This window comes from Gymnoscopelus microlampas (assembly GCF_963454915.1).
Source record: "Gymnoscopelus microlampas genome assembly, chromosome: 7".
Taxonomy (NCBI): Eukaryota; Metazoa; Chordata; class Actinopteri; order Myctophiformes; family Myctophidae; genus Gymnoscopelus; species Gymnoscopelus microlampas.
The window spans coordinates 19,646,146-19,663,696 of NC_139944.1; the positions used below are offsets into that span (position 1 = coordinate 19,646,146).

Here is a 17,551-nt window from a genome sequence, read left to right on the forward strand (position 1 = left end):
CATACATGTTTTTTTCCCCAATAGTGATGCTTTCCTCCTCACTACAGTATGACAGGATTCAGGTTACGCTGGTGAAGTTGCCCTTGAAGTTTTAGAGGGTGAGAAAAGGAACAGACATCATCATGCACCACAAATAGCAGACCTGCAAGCTCACAACGCGCCACGGATGCAACGCGTTGTGAGTTTAGATCTGCTATATTCAGCACGCGACACCTTCATATGACAAAGTATAATTCCGGCAGTACAGAATTACAAAACGACAGTTAGAAGAAGCAACAGTGACAAAGATCATTTCTCAAGTTATACACGCTATACTACTGAGATGTCGACTTTTTTTTAAAAACAATGAAAATAGATCAAGTACATCAAAATGTTACATCACTATCAGTAATAAGGTCACTGAACAACACCGTATTAGACAGTGAATATCCAAACGAAGATAATGTTGTAAAACTACAAAGCTTGACTCAACTGTATAGTAAAATTTAAAAAGCACCTTTTTGTTTTTGGCTCAATTTCATTGAGTATGCTGTCATGAATGTGGTGAGGTGAGATGAGTGCACTACAAAAGTATTATGTCGTTGTTCGTTGTCGGGTGGAAACCTTGTATGTCCAAAACCGTTACTTTTCAGGAAATGGAAAAAGCTGAACTTGTGTTCCAATGGATCCAATGTAGTTATTATTTAGTCACAAGCTCTTTTTAATACTATAATATTCATTGGTTCAATATTTATAAAAACCTACAGACACACTTACTTAACCACTTTCACGTTCACTTCCAAAATGTTTCAAAACTCACGAAAATAGACGATCTATATGAAATATAGGTGAATATATATATGAAAATAGCTTTATATCGGCTATTTTCACTACTTGAGGGACTCTTGTACGACAAAGTAGGGCATTAATTTACAAAAAAAAAACGATAAAAATTAAAAAAAAAACATGGATACACAAGGTTTCTGCCCGACAGCGACGATATCATTTCGACAACTATATTTCAAGATTATACAGGGGGCTGGTGATTTTCCGAGCCTTCTGGATGTTCTCGTGGGATCCTTTTACCCAAAAAGGAGCCTATGAGTCGAGGTTAAAAGACAAAGTACAGTATAGCTAAAACCAACCAAGCATTCCTCCTCATAGTGGCTGAGGAGGACCCGGGCCTGTTCGGTTTCAGAGGTAGTCCAGTGGACAATGAGCTAACAGAAAAACAATAGACTCAGGGCTTTGTTCAGACTGCAGACAAATCTGATATCTGATCTTTTAGGACTGACTGTCCACACTGCTATTTGCAAGTGATCAGATCGTAAGGCTGGGCGATATGACTTCAAATAAAACTTCTGCCTTGATTTCGATTGATCAATGATTCTTTTTTAAGAAATGTGAAAATTGCAGATCTACAAGCTTTAGATCGGCTATTTTCGCACGCCACCCATTGTACAATAAACGAAGTATAATACAGGGTTAAGTGGTTAATCAGACTAATTGATTTAGCCAAATAATAAAAATCTATTCTGATTATTTTTTTGTCGATTCATTGATATAAAAGAAATACAAAAAACTTAAGACACATATTTGAAATGCATTCCAGGTTAGGGTTAGCACTAGCAGTGTTTCGTTTTTTTTTTTTTATTCCTATCTGGTTAGGCCAAAAATCTGATTTAGGCTACCAGTGTGAACAGAGCCATAATGTACATACAGAATCAGTTGTGGTAGCATTTAAACAGTGCTGAAATATGTGGAATTACTGGGAAATAACACCACAGTAATGAAGTCATTTAACCTGTGAAAACACATTTGTATACAAATGTAAGTAATGTATTAATTATCTATTGATATGTATGCCAAACATATGCAATTCACATAAGGCTAGGTCACAGAAGGGTAAAGCAACTGAGTATACGTCTTGAGCAATACTGCTGAAGACAGTAATCTTGGCCAATCTTGTCTCAAAGAAATTTGAAACAATCTTTTTCAGATAAATCTTTTTTTTTTCAAGGAAGGATGTTTTTCTATTGACATTCTAATTTGTCACTAATTGTTGTGATGTTATGTTTCAGTGTTTTCCACAGAATTCAGTGCTACCCCTCGTTTTTATATCAGCGTGATACAGAGTGATACAGAGTGTACATACACGCTTACAATTTACAGTGTAAAAAAAAATCTAAAGAAAACATGTTAGGATAAAAATGTTATTGTACTAAAAACTTAACAAAACAAAACCTCATCAAGTTATTGTAAACTATAGGCTCATATCTAGCCCAGAAAAATAAAACAAGTGTCATTCCAGGTTTTGACTCATACAGCTTGTACAGAACTCCCACAAGCACTGGTACACAGTAAAATAAATGGACTGTTAAGTTTTTGGTGCAACGGTAAATGGAAGTAATCAATTTAGGCTTGGAACTAATTGATAGGGCTTAAGTGGTTCATAAGACTACCGGTAATCAATTTACTCCATTACAGACATATTTTTTGAATCAATTTGTTGATATATAAAATGTATATGTAAGAATATCACACTTCTGAATTATTCGAATCAAAAAAGTAATCCATAGAATAATCGTTAAGAAAGTGTGGGTGTAAGGGTTAATGTTTACATTCCCAGGGTTAATGAACACTCCAGATTTTGTACTGTGTAGTAGATCTTTTATAGGAGTCAGACATGCTGATTGTGTGTGCAGGAGTGTACAGTATGTGAGAGTGAGTGTACAGGTATTTTCTTATGTTCATGTACGTACGTATGTATTTTTGAAGTAGGCGCGCATAAACTGAAACTCTTTGCCTGTCTGTGATTGAATGTCCGCTAAAATGTGTGTGTATGTGTGTGTGTGTGTGTGTGTGTGTGTGTGTGTGTGTGCGTGCGTGCGTCAAGTGTATCCTGTGTGTTATACTGAGGTAGAATCAGAACGACTGGTGCAGAACGTGAAGGTAACTGAGGCGTAGCGTGAGGTCTTTGTGTGGTTTCATGCTGTGAATGTCAAACACAGAGATGCACAACAAACACAGGACAATAAATCAGAGTGAAAACATGTTCCTGAATAGTTTTGTTACCTGAGGTTACATGGTCGTGATGAAAGTCATTTATCGGTAAAGTCCTGAGTGTGGTCAGATGAGCTGTCAAACACTAGTGCTGACTACATACTGTGGGAGTAGTTTCATTCCAAAAGGAGACTATTCATTGCTGTCGGGCAGCAGTTTTTTAACCTTTGTTTTTTTTTTCGTAAATGAATCCCATACTTCGTCATACTACAGTGTCACACGAAAGTAGCAAAAATAGCCCATCGACAAGCTCAAAAGGCTTGTAGATCTGCTGTTTTTCCTATTTTTGAATTCTGAGAAATAAACGCCCGACAGCAAAAAATTGGTAAAAGTCACCACACAGTAAAATCGGAATGTTGAGCTTAATTTATTCTCTTCAGTACGACAGTGTCGCTTGCCAAACTCATCATCAAGCAAACTGAACTTCAAGTGAACTGATCTTCAAGCAAGTGATATCCAAACAAACTGAACTGATCGTCAGGCTAACAATGCGTTGCATAGAGATGAGTAAGCTTGAAGGTCAGTTTGCATGAAGGTCAGATGTTGGTATGAGATGGCGTATAAATTAAGCTTTAATGTAACTCTGAACTTTAAAAGTTAAATTAACACACTGGATTTTACTGTGACAAAATGACTGCCAGCTGGAAAATATCTCTCCCTTTGTTATATCAAGAATGTTGAATTATTATCTCAGTATCACACTTGCAATCGAGTCTAAAGATTTGCGTTTTTGAAATATTATGCAATCTAAAAAAACATAATTCTCCCTCCAAAATTGATATGATTTTGGAATCAAACATTTCAAAATTATGTTCATAATGATGACATCAGCACGTTTGTAAAAAATAAAATAAAAAAGAAAGTAAGGAGAAAAAAGAAATATAACATTTGCTAAAAATATCACCATCAAAAGTCTTGATCCCATGTAATAACTGGGAGCAAAACTCTTGATTTAGTACTTGTGGTTCAAGATGTCAGTTCTGTTTGGCAACTGTTTCTTCCCTCCACCCTCATCCATCCATTCTGAAACCTAACCCAACCCCCTTAACACACACACACACACACACACACACACACACGCACACACGCACACACGCACACAAGCACACACGCACACACGCAAGCACGCACGCACGCACACACGCACGCACACACGCACACCCTGAATAGCCAAATCCATAGAGCAACATTAAAACAACAGAGGTATGCCTGCCCATCATTGAAAACAAACCCAAGATACAGTATGGCAATACAGCCGTTAAGAGCAGAAAGCATCTTCTGCAGTGAATCCTTCTGTATTCCCCTGAATCCTTAAAGGAGCCCTTCGCCCATTTTTAACCTTAAAATTGTTCCTCACTAATGCTCATTATAAGATGGCACCATTTTTGTCTACTCACTCTGTGTCTCAGAGGAGGGCTGATGTGGACAGCTCAGAAATGTGCCTACATCGGAAGATAGCTTTGGTGGTGGCTGCTTTTAGGCCCACTTAAACAAGTCTCCTTAGGATGAGGTATGATCTTTAGTCTCCCAGTGAGGTTGTGTCCATTTTCAAAGGGGCTGGACCCTCTTTGACTAACTCTCTCGGCCGTCCTTAGTCTTGGGAGACATACAGTAGAGTCAGATTGGGGGGGTCGGGGGGCTGAATTTATATCCACTTTTCAGACAACCAGCTATAACTAGGCTCGATAGGTTTGCCACCTCTACTAACTATTTTTTTTGTAATACAAAAACAATGGATTCTATTTCAGCATGTTAACTTTCCAGGAAGAGAGAGGTTATAGTTTCTATTAACTTGGAATCTCCATCGCTGATGTCATTGGTAGGCAGGTGTCTGAACTGTCCATAGCCCACCAATGTCATGCAGAGTGAGTAGACTGAAATGGGGCCGTCTTATTATGAGCATTACTGAGGACATATTATATGAAAATAAGGATGAAAATGGGCGGACTGCTCCTTTAAGCCTGATTTATACTTGGTTGCATGCCGGTGTCGTGCACAGAAGATTGCGGATCTACAAGCTCACAACGCATCGCAGCACAATGCGTTGTGAGCTTGTGAGATCGGTCATGAGATCGGCTGTGTGAGCTTGTGAGAACGGTTGTGAGATCAGTTATTTTCAGTGCACACAGAACGATGCACGACCAAGTATAAATCGGGCATTCGAGCGGATTGGGGATCAGTTTGTACCCCTCTTCGTCAGAGGCCAAACTATGAGGTATAGGCAGAGGGACACTGTTTCTCTAGTCTTCCTCCTGTTCTGGAACCTGAGATGGTGAGGCTTCAGGGGACGAGGGCCCCTCCTCAGCTTCTCGTGAAGGGCCCTGAAACACCAGGGACAGACAAGCACTCTCAATTTGCCTTTGTCTCTCTATATACATGCAGTGGTGGAAAAAGTACTCAGATGTTTAAGTAAAAGTATCAATACTGCCATATAGAAATAGACCGTTACAAGTAAAATTCCGGAATTCAAAATTTACTTGAGTAAAAGTACAAAAGTATTGGTATCAAAATGTACTTAAAGTACCAAAAGTAAAAGTACTAAAATGTTTGAAAATAGCAGACTTACTACAGTAAAGTAAAAAATACCTCAAAATTGTACTTAAGTACAGTACTTGTGTACATGTACTTAGTTACTTTACACAACGGATTAAAGCAAAATAAAATCTCATGACTTGACTGAAAATGTTTGTACGACCAAGTCTAGTGATGCGAAACATTATGAAAGGAGCTCACTCCCCACACTCGAGCGCTGTTTCCTAAACAATTAACACAATATGTAAAATGATGATGTTTTAGTAATATTGTCTGCTGTTCTACACACTACCAACCAGGTGAAGAAATCCAAGAATGAGGCTTTAAACCTTTGCTTTTATAATTTATGAAGTAGCCGAGACTATCAAGATTTTAAACCATCAGGGTTCTGTTTTTGTTGAGAAAGTCTGTGTCTAGCATAATTCCTTGCCTTCCTATGTTGAATGCACTTATTGTAAGTCGCTTTGGATAAAAGTGTCTGCTAAATGACTGTAATGTAAATGTAATGTAGTTTGACCACTTCAAATGCTCTAATCTTAAGATAATGACTGAAAATAGCCTATCTACAAGCTCTCGCAGACTGCGCAACATGCTTCCATTAAAAGACGTGATGGCTTCATATGGAATCCAAATGACTGAAATCAGTCGTGACGATTGAGAATTTTAATCCATGTATATATCATCACTGTCGGGCAGTATCTCTGTATTTCAACTTGTAATTTTTTTTCTTCTCGTAATTATCTGCGTTAATTATCTACAGTGTCACACAAAAGTAGCAAAAATAGCAGATCTACAAGTACTACTTGTAGATGCTATTTTTACAAGCCAAAATGTATATTTTAGATTTTTTGGGATACTTTTTAATTTGCACTTTTAATTTGTATGTACTTTTGAGTATTTGAGTATTGAGTACTTAAGTATTTTTAAAAGCAAGTACTCCTGTACCTTAACTCAACTACAAATTTGACAGAGCAACTTTCACTAAGTTGAGTAATATTTGACCAGGAATATCTATCTACTGTATACTTTTGACTCAGGTACTGGGGTTGCACCAGACATGAGTTCATAGAAAGTGTTAGCAGCAATAACTCGATACCAGCATGAGTGTTAAGGTGTCAGTGAGTGAGTGTGAAAGCAGGGAAACGTGTCCACCTGTCAGACACTAGAAATGTGAGGAAGAGGACCGTTATGCCAGGAAACAGAGAAGACAGGGGAAGAGAGCAGTTAGATCAGGTTTCCCCTCTTCAGCTTGACTCATTCTTCCCCTTCGCGTGTGAGCATCTGAGAAAGGGAGTCTGCCTAACGGTTTCAGTTCTTGAAGCGTCTCGAGCTTCTTTGAAACTACTTTTCAGAAGAGAGGATGCGATAAGAAGACAGACGGAGAGGAGGGCATCGAGGAAACTGGCCCCTTTGGCTTGAAAACGGTTGCGTAATATGCTGAGTCGTAAAGTGGAAAGTCGAAGGTTTCTTACTATACGATGGGTTTATTTTCACTCCCCGTGAATAACGATACTTAACCACTTGAACCCCAGAATGCCTATCTCTTGAACATTCGTTCAAGAGATTTGGTGGAGATGGAAGTACAGTTGTCACTCAAGTCCGTTTTACTAAGACTCGAGGGTTTAAGGGGTTAAAAATGGAATGTGCCGACGTACATTTCAGGTGTAGAAAACTCATCACATCTGCAAAGACGCTTGGTGGACAGAAATGTTAAGAATAGTTCAGAGGCCTGCCTTACCTTTGATGAGAATGCATAAACATGTTTTTGTTCGTTTACCTTTTACATTTTAGACATCAAAGTGTACTAAAAAACTGTGGATCAAGGGCACAGACGCCACAGATAAGCTTTTGTTTGTCTCACCTGGTGTCCTTCAACTGCCTCTGGAGCTACTTTCTGGGGCTGTGAAGAGAGGTCAATCTGAATTAATTGAACATAGTGGAAAATTGGCTAAAAATGCTCTAACAGGTCTTATATTAATTTTCATATTTCCATACATCAGCCCTAACTTACATATAAATGACTTAGTTTAATGTTGAAAATGGGTGGTATTCCCATTACATGTCATTAAAAATACATGACATGTAGTTGGCCACCCATTTATAAAATAAATGTAAATATAAAATAATATATATATATATATACTAGAGTTTCGGGGGGCTACGCCCCCCTCAACCCCAGCCGCGCACGGGGCCCAGCGTGGCCGTGTGTATATTGGGGGACCCAAATCGCCGGAGTGAAACTGTGGAAATGTTTTTTTGAAAAAGGAAAAAATTTGAAGAAATAATATTTGTTATGTTTCAGGGGGTCCGGGGACCCCCTGATGGTCCACTGACCCCCTGTGGAGTGTTGGGACGCGCGGGGACACCCCTGGAACATTGCGGACCATTTCGGTGTTTTTTTTTTTTTCATGAAGGTGGTTGCTTGTTTCTGGCGCAGGCTGTGCAAACCTGGCAACCCAGCGCATGCTGCCGCACGTTTAAGTGGCGTAGCGTCATGAGGGTGAGTGGGGCCGTGGCTCGGTCAGTGAAGACCCTGTAGTGCGGATGATATGTGGCATAGAGGGGCAGATTGTACATCCACAGAGGAAACATCCGTGGGCTACCATTGGTTCAGCGATGTGTGCGGTCGCCCTGCGGCCCCTCCTCCTCCACCAATGTGCAGTATTGAGAGCCCTGACATCACAACAATTGGAGCGATGGGCACTGCACTGTGGTTGGTTAGGGTACACCTAGGGCCCAGGTAGAACCCAGTTAAAGCCTGCATGGGCAAACGCAGTTAGGACCCGCCTTGGTCCCACATAAACATGGCTAGTTGGGGCCCACCTAAGGGCCAGGTAGAAGCTACTTATAGCCTGCATGGGCATCGCAGTTGGGACTGAAGTGGATGCCGCTGACATTGCTGACATGGGGTCCATATGGTTTAGCCCACCTTGAAACCATATGGGAACTACGCTGGCATGCTGGCTGTAATGCAAACGCTGCATCATACCTGCAGTGTGTAGTTTGATGTTGTGTGTGTAGCAGATATACCTGCAGTGTGTAGATCAATGTCCATAGGAAAGTCAATGCCCAGCAGTGTTTTTTTTCCCCAGCAGAGTTTCTAGTGTCTCTGTGTCTCTGTGGAAGAGGTTGCACATGAACTCTGCAGCCGCACTGAGGCGCTCCAACACAAACACTCTGACATTAAGCTGCTTGACACAACAAACATCAGCACCACGCTGCTGTTTGTCCAAAAGACACAATATCTACTCTCCCACTGACGTCATGTGTTCATTTATCGACAGCCGTACAGACTCCTTTTGACACATTTTACGTCGTTTATCCAGCTCTCACTGACTCTCCACATCGGGCTGTTATTTTGCTGCGATCAAGTCAACGATGTGAGAGATTAGCTATCACAGACGGACGGACAGGGGGTGAAACATAGTCTTGCGCCATGCCTTTCGGCCTGGCGGAGACAATAAAAAACCGAAAGTAAAGGAAATGGCCATTTCTGCAACAGAAGTAGTCAATAAACTATGCTATGAAAACATGGGCCACATTGGCAAAGAATGTAAGAAAGAGGCAATCATGTAGAAAATAGCCGATCTCCAAGCTTACAAAGCCTCTGAACGTCAACGTGAGGCGTTTCGAGCTTGTAGATCGGCTATTTTCACAATATTTACTTGTGGAACGGAGTCAAACAGAATGGGGGGGTCCCAGATGAAGTACGTGTATTTGTGGGGGGGGGGGGGGGGGGGGGGGGGGCGGCGTGAAAGGGTTGATAAACACTGCTGTAATCGGAGCGAAATTATCTGAAATTACTACATGACCATAATGCAGCCTAACATGCGTTGCACGTGGCGGTCCTGCCATTACGTTAGTTACTGTAGTTGTGGAGCTACATAGTTCTCCAGAAGACACACACAAACATACACCATGTACAATGGACGAACTGAGCAGCAATATAGACATTCACCACACGAACGTGCATTGTTGACAAAGTGATTGCACAGCCGCTGCAGGCATGACAACCAGATTAGCGTTAGCGACATGGCAGCTATCACAGCGCCCTGTCCGTCGTGCTGCAACTGCCTGTGATGGCTACAGCAGTAACAGCAAGCTGTCTGCGATGCCATTGTCTGGAGACTGCTCTTAGCGTGACAGGACCAATGAGAGTGAGCGCTGTAGTTGTTGCTAAGATACGGTGGCGTCTCTGCCCCATAGCTTGTAGATCTCTCACACATGATTGGCCTAGGCTGCGTTGCCAGGTCTGACTTTGTGTCTAAGCAATGGTCGGCTTATTTTTGCGCGCCTTTGGGCTCGTTTGCATTGTGCGCACGGCAGCGCTTGTTTAGCGTACGTCAGCGCGACGTGGCAACGGACGTGGCAACGTGAAAGGTGATTGGCTGGTGAAAAGAAACACCCGACGTTACACCAGAAATGGTGCCTGGAGAAAATGGTGACCAAAAAAAAAGTTTGGAAAAAAAGGAAAAAAACCCCGCAGCGGCTGCCTGCTGTTGTGGTGATGAGGTCGTGCGCACGGTAAACGGTACGAAGCTGCTTCCACTTCCGTTGTGTCCGACATTTGGTGAGTAGAATTAATTATGTTGCGAGGTGGGAACGGTGTAGTGAGGCATGGCAGGTGCCCTACGCGAAACGTAAATTCAGGCCGCCCGCCGTGGCGACAGTGTTGGCGACATGTGGTCTGACGGTGTTGTGTTTAGTCGATCACAGAGCTGTGGGGTGTCACCACCGAGGGCGCGGAAGTTGCTCGCCATTTATATAGTTAGATAGACGCAAAACAAAACCGAGTGTCTTAGGTGCCCACTGTTTCGGTTACTGTACCCAACACTCTGGTAGAACATAAAATGTGTTAAGTGTCCCTCACACATTTTATGTTCTATGCACTGCAGCCATATTGGAAACTTCCTTCATAGTTGTTACCAATTATACTAATGAAGGCTCTTTTCCATGCTGGTCAAACAGAGTCAGGGTGCTGGCATTGTGCATGTTGGCTCACAGGAAACACTCTGCTACACCAGTAGGCCCTGGAACCCAATCTCAAATTGGGTTCCAGGGACCCTCATGGTGCCTTGAGGGGGTTCCAAATTGCCCCCTACGGGTGTGTAACTCTGAGAGTGCACAAATTGAACCAAATTTGTACTCTCTCAGAGTTATGGGGGTCCTTGAAATTAAAAAGTTTGAGAACCACTGTGCTACACTAAATGAATTTGAATTTGTCACATACCCATTTCCTTGGTCGCCCGCGTGGTCGTCTCCCCCCAACTGGCTCTGGTTTCTGAAACAGAGTAGATGAATGTTTTTAAATGTACATAAAACAATTATAATAATAAAACAGAGGTATGAACAGAACCATGGCTCAAACATCGAAGTCTGAACTGAACCGTTGCGTAGTGTAAACCATGTCTTTTGGTAAGGTAATTGATGTGTTGTGAGCTTGTAAATCAGCTCTTTTTGCAACTTTTTCTCGACACACTTGTACGATGATATAGGGCATTACTTCATGAAAAAATATAAAACGTTGAAACATGAAGACAGGAGGTTTGTGCCCGACAGTGACGATATGTAAAGTATCAGGGACGTGCAGAGGGATTTGGAGATGCAGGGGCTGGAATTTCAAAAGGGCACCTATTGCCGGCCGGCCCGATTACCATACTTTTAAGCCCGAAAACCCGAAAAGGTGTCATTGCGTCGTTAATGTCCTCAAAGCATCCAAAAACATTTGAACTGAGCAGATGGACCTTCCGTTCCAGAGATAATGGGCAAAACGTCTTGAAAACTGCCACTTTTGCTGATTTTCGATTAAGTTTGGGCCATTGTCGCCCGTTTTTCTTTAATAACACGGGCTAGGAAGGTCGGATGGCAACAAACTAGATACCTGAGTAAAGTTCACTTTGAGCTGCATCCAACACATCCGTCGGCCTTACCGTTAATTTAAAATGTATTTTTGGGGGGGAAATAGATTTAAAAAAAATTATAATAATTCTAGTCTGGAGAGGGCACTTTTTTACCAACGGCTAAAAGGGCAGGTGCTCAAGCCCCCCTTTGTCTACATGTGTGCACGTGCCACGTGCCTGTACAGTATGTTAGGTACATGCTACTGCCACTGTCCTTGAATAAAAAGTACCGACCTCAAGGATGGAGCTGATGTCACGATGGGTTAAATGCAGAGGACAATGTGTAAACGGGGATATGTGTAAACGTAGTTTGTTAATAAATACAATTAACTTAAACAAGTAAATCAATATAATACATGTAAATATACAAACATTTTGGGAAAGTGGAATGGGCTGGCTGTATTCATGTCATATTACCCTTGACGTTAGTGCCACAGAAATCAATAAAGGCGAGCAAAACTATTGGCTTAATCTGCTTTGTTTACATTTGTGTGCTAATAAATGTGATTTAGGGGCTTGTATCGCCATGATTAACTACTTCCAGTGCCTCGCTCTCAGAGCACAGAAACAACACATGAATGATAATTTGACTTATTATAAGGTTCTATCAAAGTCACCATTGCTTTCATTCAAGATTTTAGGAAGCCTATCATATTTATCACTAGTTTTCAGTGGGTTAATCGAATAATCGAGAAGCACTTTTGTTGTTAATGTTGATAATTATTTTCTTATATATCAACGAATTGACACAAATAATTCAAATAGATCTTTTTATAATCAAGTAAATCGATTTGTCTAATTAACCACTTAGCACCGTATTATTCTTCGTTTTACAAAGGTGGCGGAAAATAGCAGATCTACAAGCTCACAATGGGTCGCATCGTGATGCAATGTGAGCCTATAGAGCTGCTATTTTCACTCGCCCAGCCCTACTCTGATGGGAGTAATGTGATGAACCTTTGGTGTAGCACGGGGCCCCTTGTTCTTGCTCCCTCTTGGTCTTCCTCTGGGTCGTTTTGGAGGTAGGGGTCCAACAGGTTCCTGGAGAGTGAAGCAAAAATCTTTTCATGATGGCTTTTTTAGATTTATATTCTTGATAACATAATTAAAGATGCAGTAAGTCTTATTGTTTTGTTAAAATAAGTGTTAAATAGCTCTATTATGACAGTAATCATTGCTATAGAGTGCTTGTTCAGTAACAGGAGGATACCCGTCTCTCCAGCTCTTTAATAATAAGAAAATGCATTTTCAGGTCAGGATACCAATTTTATCCAATCAGGGGAGAAAACTCATACAGGTCATAGGATAAACAACTGAAATCAGAAGTGATACCACAAATAAATGAGCAGACAAATTTGGAACTGGAACACTATCAAATTGAAACTGATGAATGGGTACTCTCCTGGATAGAGGAAATTGCTTACCCACCTGAAAATGTATTTTCTGTTTGTTAAAGAGCCTTAGAGCCCTGTTATTGAATATATATTCTATAGCAATGATTAATATCAGAATATACTTAGAGCTTTAACAATTTCACACGCACGCACGGACGTGCACACGCACACGCACGCACGCACGCACACAACACACACACACACACACACACACACACACACACACACACACACGTTTTGTTTTAAGCATATAACATCACTTACACTACCTTTAACCACTTAAAGCCGCTTTTTGCCAAAAAAAAGGAAATTGGCTAAATGTTCCCCCCAGAAAAAATGGATGCTGGGGTTCAAGTCGTTAATAAATTCAAGTCAAGGAAGGGGGGAATAAGGGAGGAATTTAAAAATCTGGGATTTTCAAAGCTCTCCCCACCTGCTGCTGCTTGCGTGGTCGGCCCCTGCCCCTGCGCTGAGGCTCTTCCGGTGTCTGCGCAGTGCCTGGCTGGGGAGATGGCTCCGTGGTCCCCGTGTCACTCATCCCTGTGTCTGTCCACCAGCTTCAAACAGTGCAGGCATTGAAGCACAACGCAGAGGCCTCCAGGGCTTAAGTAGATCAGCGCCGTTTTTATCGGAGGCTGGTGGATAAGAGAGGATAATAATAATCACAACGTCTGCACTCCTTCGGGGGTATTCGTCACTGTATATTTACATACAGTGAAAAATGTGTTATCTGCATCTAAGTATCAGGAGCAGTGGACGCTACGTGGGCAGCGCCTCGGGGAGAAGTTTGGGACTTAGTCCATTAAATCCGGGAACGCATCTGTGTCATTTTAGATGTATTTGGCTATTCAAGCAGATATACAAGCTCATGAGCTTGTAGATCTGCTGTTTTTTTTTTAATCGTGAAAATGTGTGCAAATCTTTGAATATATAGTTTTTAAAGCGAACATTTGTCAAATATTTTGTTCCAGGACCTCCAGAAGCAAAGATGAGTTAAAAATGTTGTTTAAAAAAATATATGTAATCAAAGATTTGCACAAAAATATATATAGTATAGCACACTCTGTGCCGCACTATGAGTTTCTAGATCTGCTATTTTTGAATAGCCAAAGCATAACATATGGTTATAGCTCAAATCTAAAATGACACAGATACGTTCCCGGATTGAATGGGTTAAGTGTCTTGCTCAGGGACACTTCAACACGTAGACCGGACACACACACACACACACACACACACACACACACACACACACACACACACACACACACACACACACACACACACACACACACTAAGGTTCAAGTGGTTAAGGTTTGGTCAAAGAGAAAGCAGAATGACGCAGAAACGTACGTGTGATTGTTAAATGAACGATGACTGAAACTGGATCGCACGCTTCTATTTTGCCCGCGCATTAACGCATGTTTGTACAGTATGACGTTAAGAATTCACAGGACTACACCGGCCAGCCCCCCGAGCTATGCTCGATTTGTCATATAAAGGATGGTTCGAATTCACACGGGGTCCCTTTCGCAGTGCAAGCGTGAGAACTGCTTATATAGCCTTGGTGGCATATCCGTCATGGCAGGTTCATCCTACACAGACAGGGCTTTGGCAAACGCAGGGAAACATGAGAATGGTTTGCAGTGAACTAAAAGTAGCACAGATATTCACAACTCAATATACCATCCAAAATGTAGACCTGGGCTCTATACCTATCCTCTATCCGGTCTCTACTGGTTGCCATCAGCGTGGTGGCCCCCGGCACCACCAAGTACATTTACTCGAGTAGTACTGTGCTTGAGTACAGTTTTGAGGTCCTTCTACTTTACTTGAGTATTTCTAATTTCCAATACTTTATAATTGTACACCACCACATATCAGAGTTAAATATTGTACTTTTTACTCGGCTACAATAATTTGACAGCTTTAGTTACTAGTTACTTTGTAGATTTAGATTATTACAAAACATACATACAACACTTAAACCAGCGTTATTATATACTTTGGCTATTCGAAGATAGCAGATCTACAAGCTCACAATGCGTCACATCACAAAGCATTGTGAGCTTGTGGATCGGCTATTTCCAAAAAGGTTTGACAAATTTAAGTGCTTTTACTTTGGTTACTTTATTTTAGTATATTTTGATGCCAATACTTTTGCACTTAATATTCAAGTAAAATTTGAATAGGACTTTTATGTGTAACAGAGTATTTCTACATTGTTTTACTTAAGTAAAAAAAAAAGGAAAAGGAAAACACAGTGGGTCTACTTCTTCCACCACTGGTTGGGATTAGAGTAGACCTAGTTATTTCTACTTCAGCCTACTGCAGGCTGTATGCTGTAGGCTAGATGTTTAGTACGTTTCTTAACTTATGCCATAGTATTAGAATTTGGGAAGATTTACAGCTGACAATTTCACATTGGTTTTCCCAATTAGCACATTGTTCTGTCATTAAACATGCTAATTAAGAGTATTAACATATGTATTTGATATTTACTCAAATTAAGAGTTTAGGCTACTCGGAGGCTGTAGGCAGGCTATATAATTAGATATTCAAAATCATATAGAGTGGTGGGGAAAAGTCACAACATTCATCATCAATAATAATAAAAACAAAAGGCCTAAACTATTGGCACTATTTAAAATCTGCAAAGGAGCAGCAGGACGTTTTAATTCAAGAAAGCTAAGCACCGTTTGCCATACATTAAGTTGACAACAAAACATCAAACAGTGTTGCTCATATCTTGTGAAAGTGGGACATATATAAAGATCATATAAGCACACACACAGTGGTGTAAAGTAACTAAGTACATTTACTCAAGTACTGTACTTAAGTACACTTTTGAGGATTTTTTACTTTCCCATTTTCAATACTTTTACTTCTACTCCACTACATCTCAGAGGCAAATGTTGTACTTTTTACTCCACTACAATTATTTCACAGCTTTACTAGATTATCACAAAACATACATTAACCACTTCAGCCCTAAATATATATTCAGGCCATTTGAAAATAGCCAATCTACAAGCTCACAATGCCTCACGTGTGAGCTTGTAGATCTACTATTTTCAAAGATTTGTATGCATTTTAAACCTGTGAAATGGGACATTTTGCACAATGAGTACTTTTATACTTATACTTTTGATACTTTAAGTACATTTCGATGCCAATAATACTTTTGTACTTTTACTCAAGTACATTTAGATTACCAGACTTTAGAGTATTTCTACACTGCAGTATTGATACTTTTACTTAAGTAAAAAAAAAAAGAGTACTTTTTCCACCACTGCACACACAACCCAAATTTAGAACTTAATGTTCTTTTTTCCATATAGCCTTCAAAAGAGGCTTCGACCACTTGTAGCCATGCGTGGAGCAATCAATAGAGAGCTGGCCTTCAGCTCACACTCAGAACTAAACAGTATATCAGCTCTGCGAGTGTAAACGACACCTACATATATAGACTATAACCCCAAGAGTCCAAACGATCATAATAGTATATAGGCTAATGTACAGATCTGATCTCCACATGGTGGTAGGTTATTTCCATCACTATGTGTGTGTAAGTGGCATTTAAACGCATTGGTCCGTGATAATACAGGCCGACCAGACGGTGTCTGTATTGTCAACAAAAGCAGCAAAAAGTCCCAGAGAACAACATGTAATTTACAGGTGTAAATCATGTTATTCGGTTCAGCCGTGGATCGCCAGACATCATGATCTCAACAGGATCCTTTTAAAATGCATGAGACCAAGTTATAGATACGGGGGGGAAAAAAACATGTTTTTAACTTACCTTGCTGGAGCACGACCTGTTCTGTAAGTTTTGAGTAAAATCTGTCTAGACAATGTTTTTTAAAAAACTGGTCCTGCTGCAACTTTGACAGTCGATCGAGGTTCTTATTGGTTGGAATGAGACGGCGATCTCAGGCCGTCTTCTTCTTCAATCGGGAATGTGTTTGATCGGCCAGACAGACAGACAGATAGACAGACGGGCAGACAGACAGACAGACAGGGTGGTGTAGTATAATGGGTGGGTGGGAGTGAAGCCGAGACGCTGTGCATTGCACACTTTCTCTATTAAAGCATGCGTCGAGAACCAGGACTAAACTGCAGGAGGAGGAGTGGTAAACACGGAACCCCGCCCCCCAGGGCGCCCTGGACCACCCACTTGAGAGCAGACAGACAGCATCAAACATGGTGTAATTATCAGTGGCTTTCTCATGCCAAGGACCCCCACATTAACATGTATTTGGCCGCGGACCCCCCCCCCCCACATCTGAAAATGTTTTGTGCCAGGGACCCCATACAAGATTTGTTCAAATGTTTCAAAAATATTCCAAACGTCTATTTTTTTCAAGATCTTTTGAAAATAGCAGTTGTAGGGTTAAAGTAGTTCAACTGAATTTAATGCTATATCCTATTAACTCATTTAGCTGGGGACCGCCTTGAACCTCCTCAAGGCAGGTGCTGGGGGTCCCCGGGCCCCATTTTGAGAACCACTGCTGTGATTGGTTGGATATCAAAACAGCTGGCTAGCTGGCAGTGGTGAAGTGAAGTAGCCTACTGAGATTGTTTTTTGTTTTTTTTTACTTAAATCAAATGTATATCAATAGAATAAAGTAAAAGTCCTGTCTATTTGTTTTAGTTTTTGTTACTTGAGTAAAACATTAGACC

General features: G+C 40.9%; 1 protein-coding gene across 1 annotated transcript; it reads right to left on the reverse strand.

Annotated features, from left to right (window-relative positions):
• Nucleotides 1-182: 182 nt before the first annotated feature.
• On the reverse strand, nt 183-16,883 carry LOC311048375 (uncharacterized protein). Its single transcript, XM_084061631.1, has 6 exons — nt 16,671-16,883; nt 13,302-13,503; nt 12,432-12,515; nt 10,805-10,855; nt 7,436-7,474; nt 183-5,363 (listed from the first exon to the last, which is right to left on the reverse strand). Exons 2-6 carry the CDS (start codon nt 13,404-13,406, stop codon nt 5,283-5,285), a joined length of 360 nt encoding a protein of 119 aa, XP_083917757.1. The 5' UTR covers nt 13,407-13,503; nt 16,671-16,883; the 3' UTR covers nt 183-5,282.
• Nucleotides 16,884-17,551: the final 668 nt, after the last annotated feature.

Coding starts and splice junctions, on each gene's coding strand:
- LOC311048375 (XM_084061631.1), bottom strand. CDS start 13,406: ATGAGTGACACGGGGACCACGGAGCCATCTCCCCAGCCAGGCACTGCG. Junction 12,516..13,301: donor GACCACGCAAGCAGCAGCAG/GTGGGGAGAGCT, acceptor TTCACTCTCCAG/GAACCTGTTGGACCCCTACC. Junction 5,364..7,435: donor AGGCAGTTGAAGGACACCAG/GTGAGACAAACA, acceptor CTGGTGTTTCAG/GGCCCTTCACGAGAAGCTGA.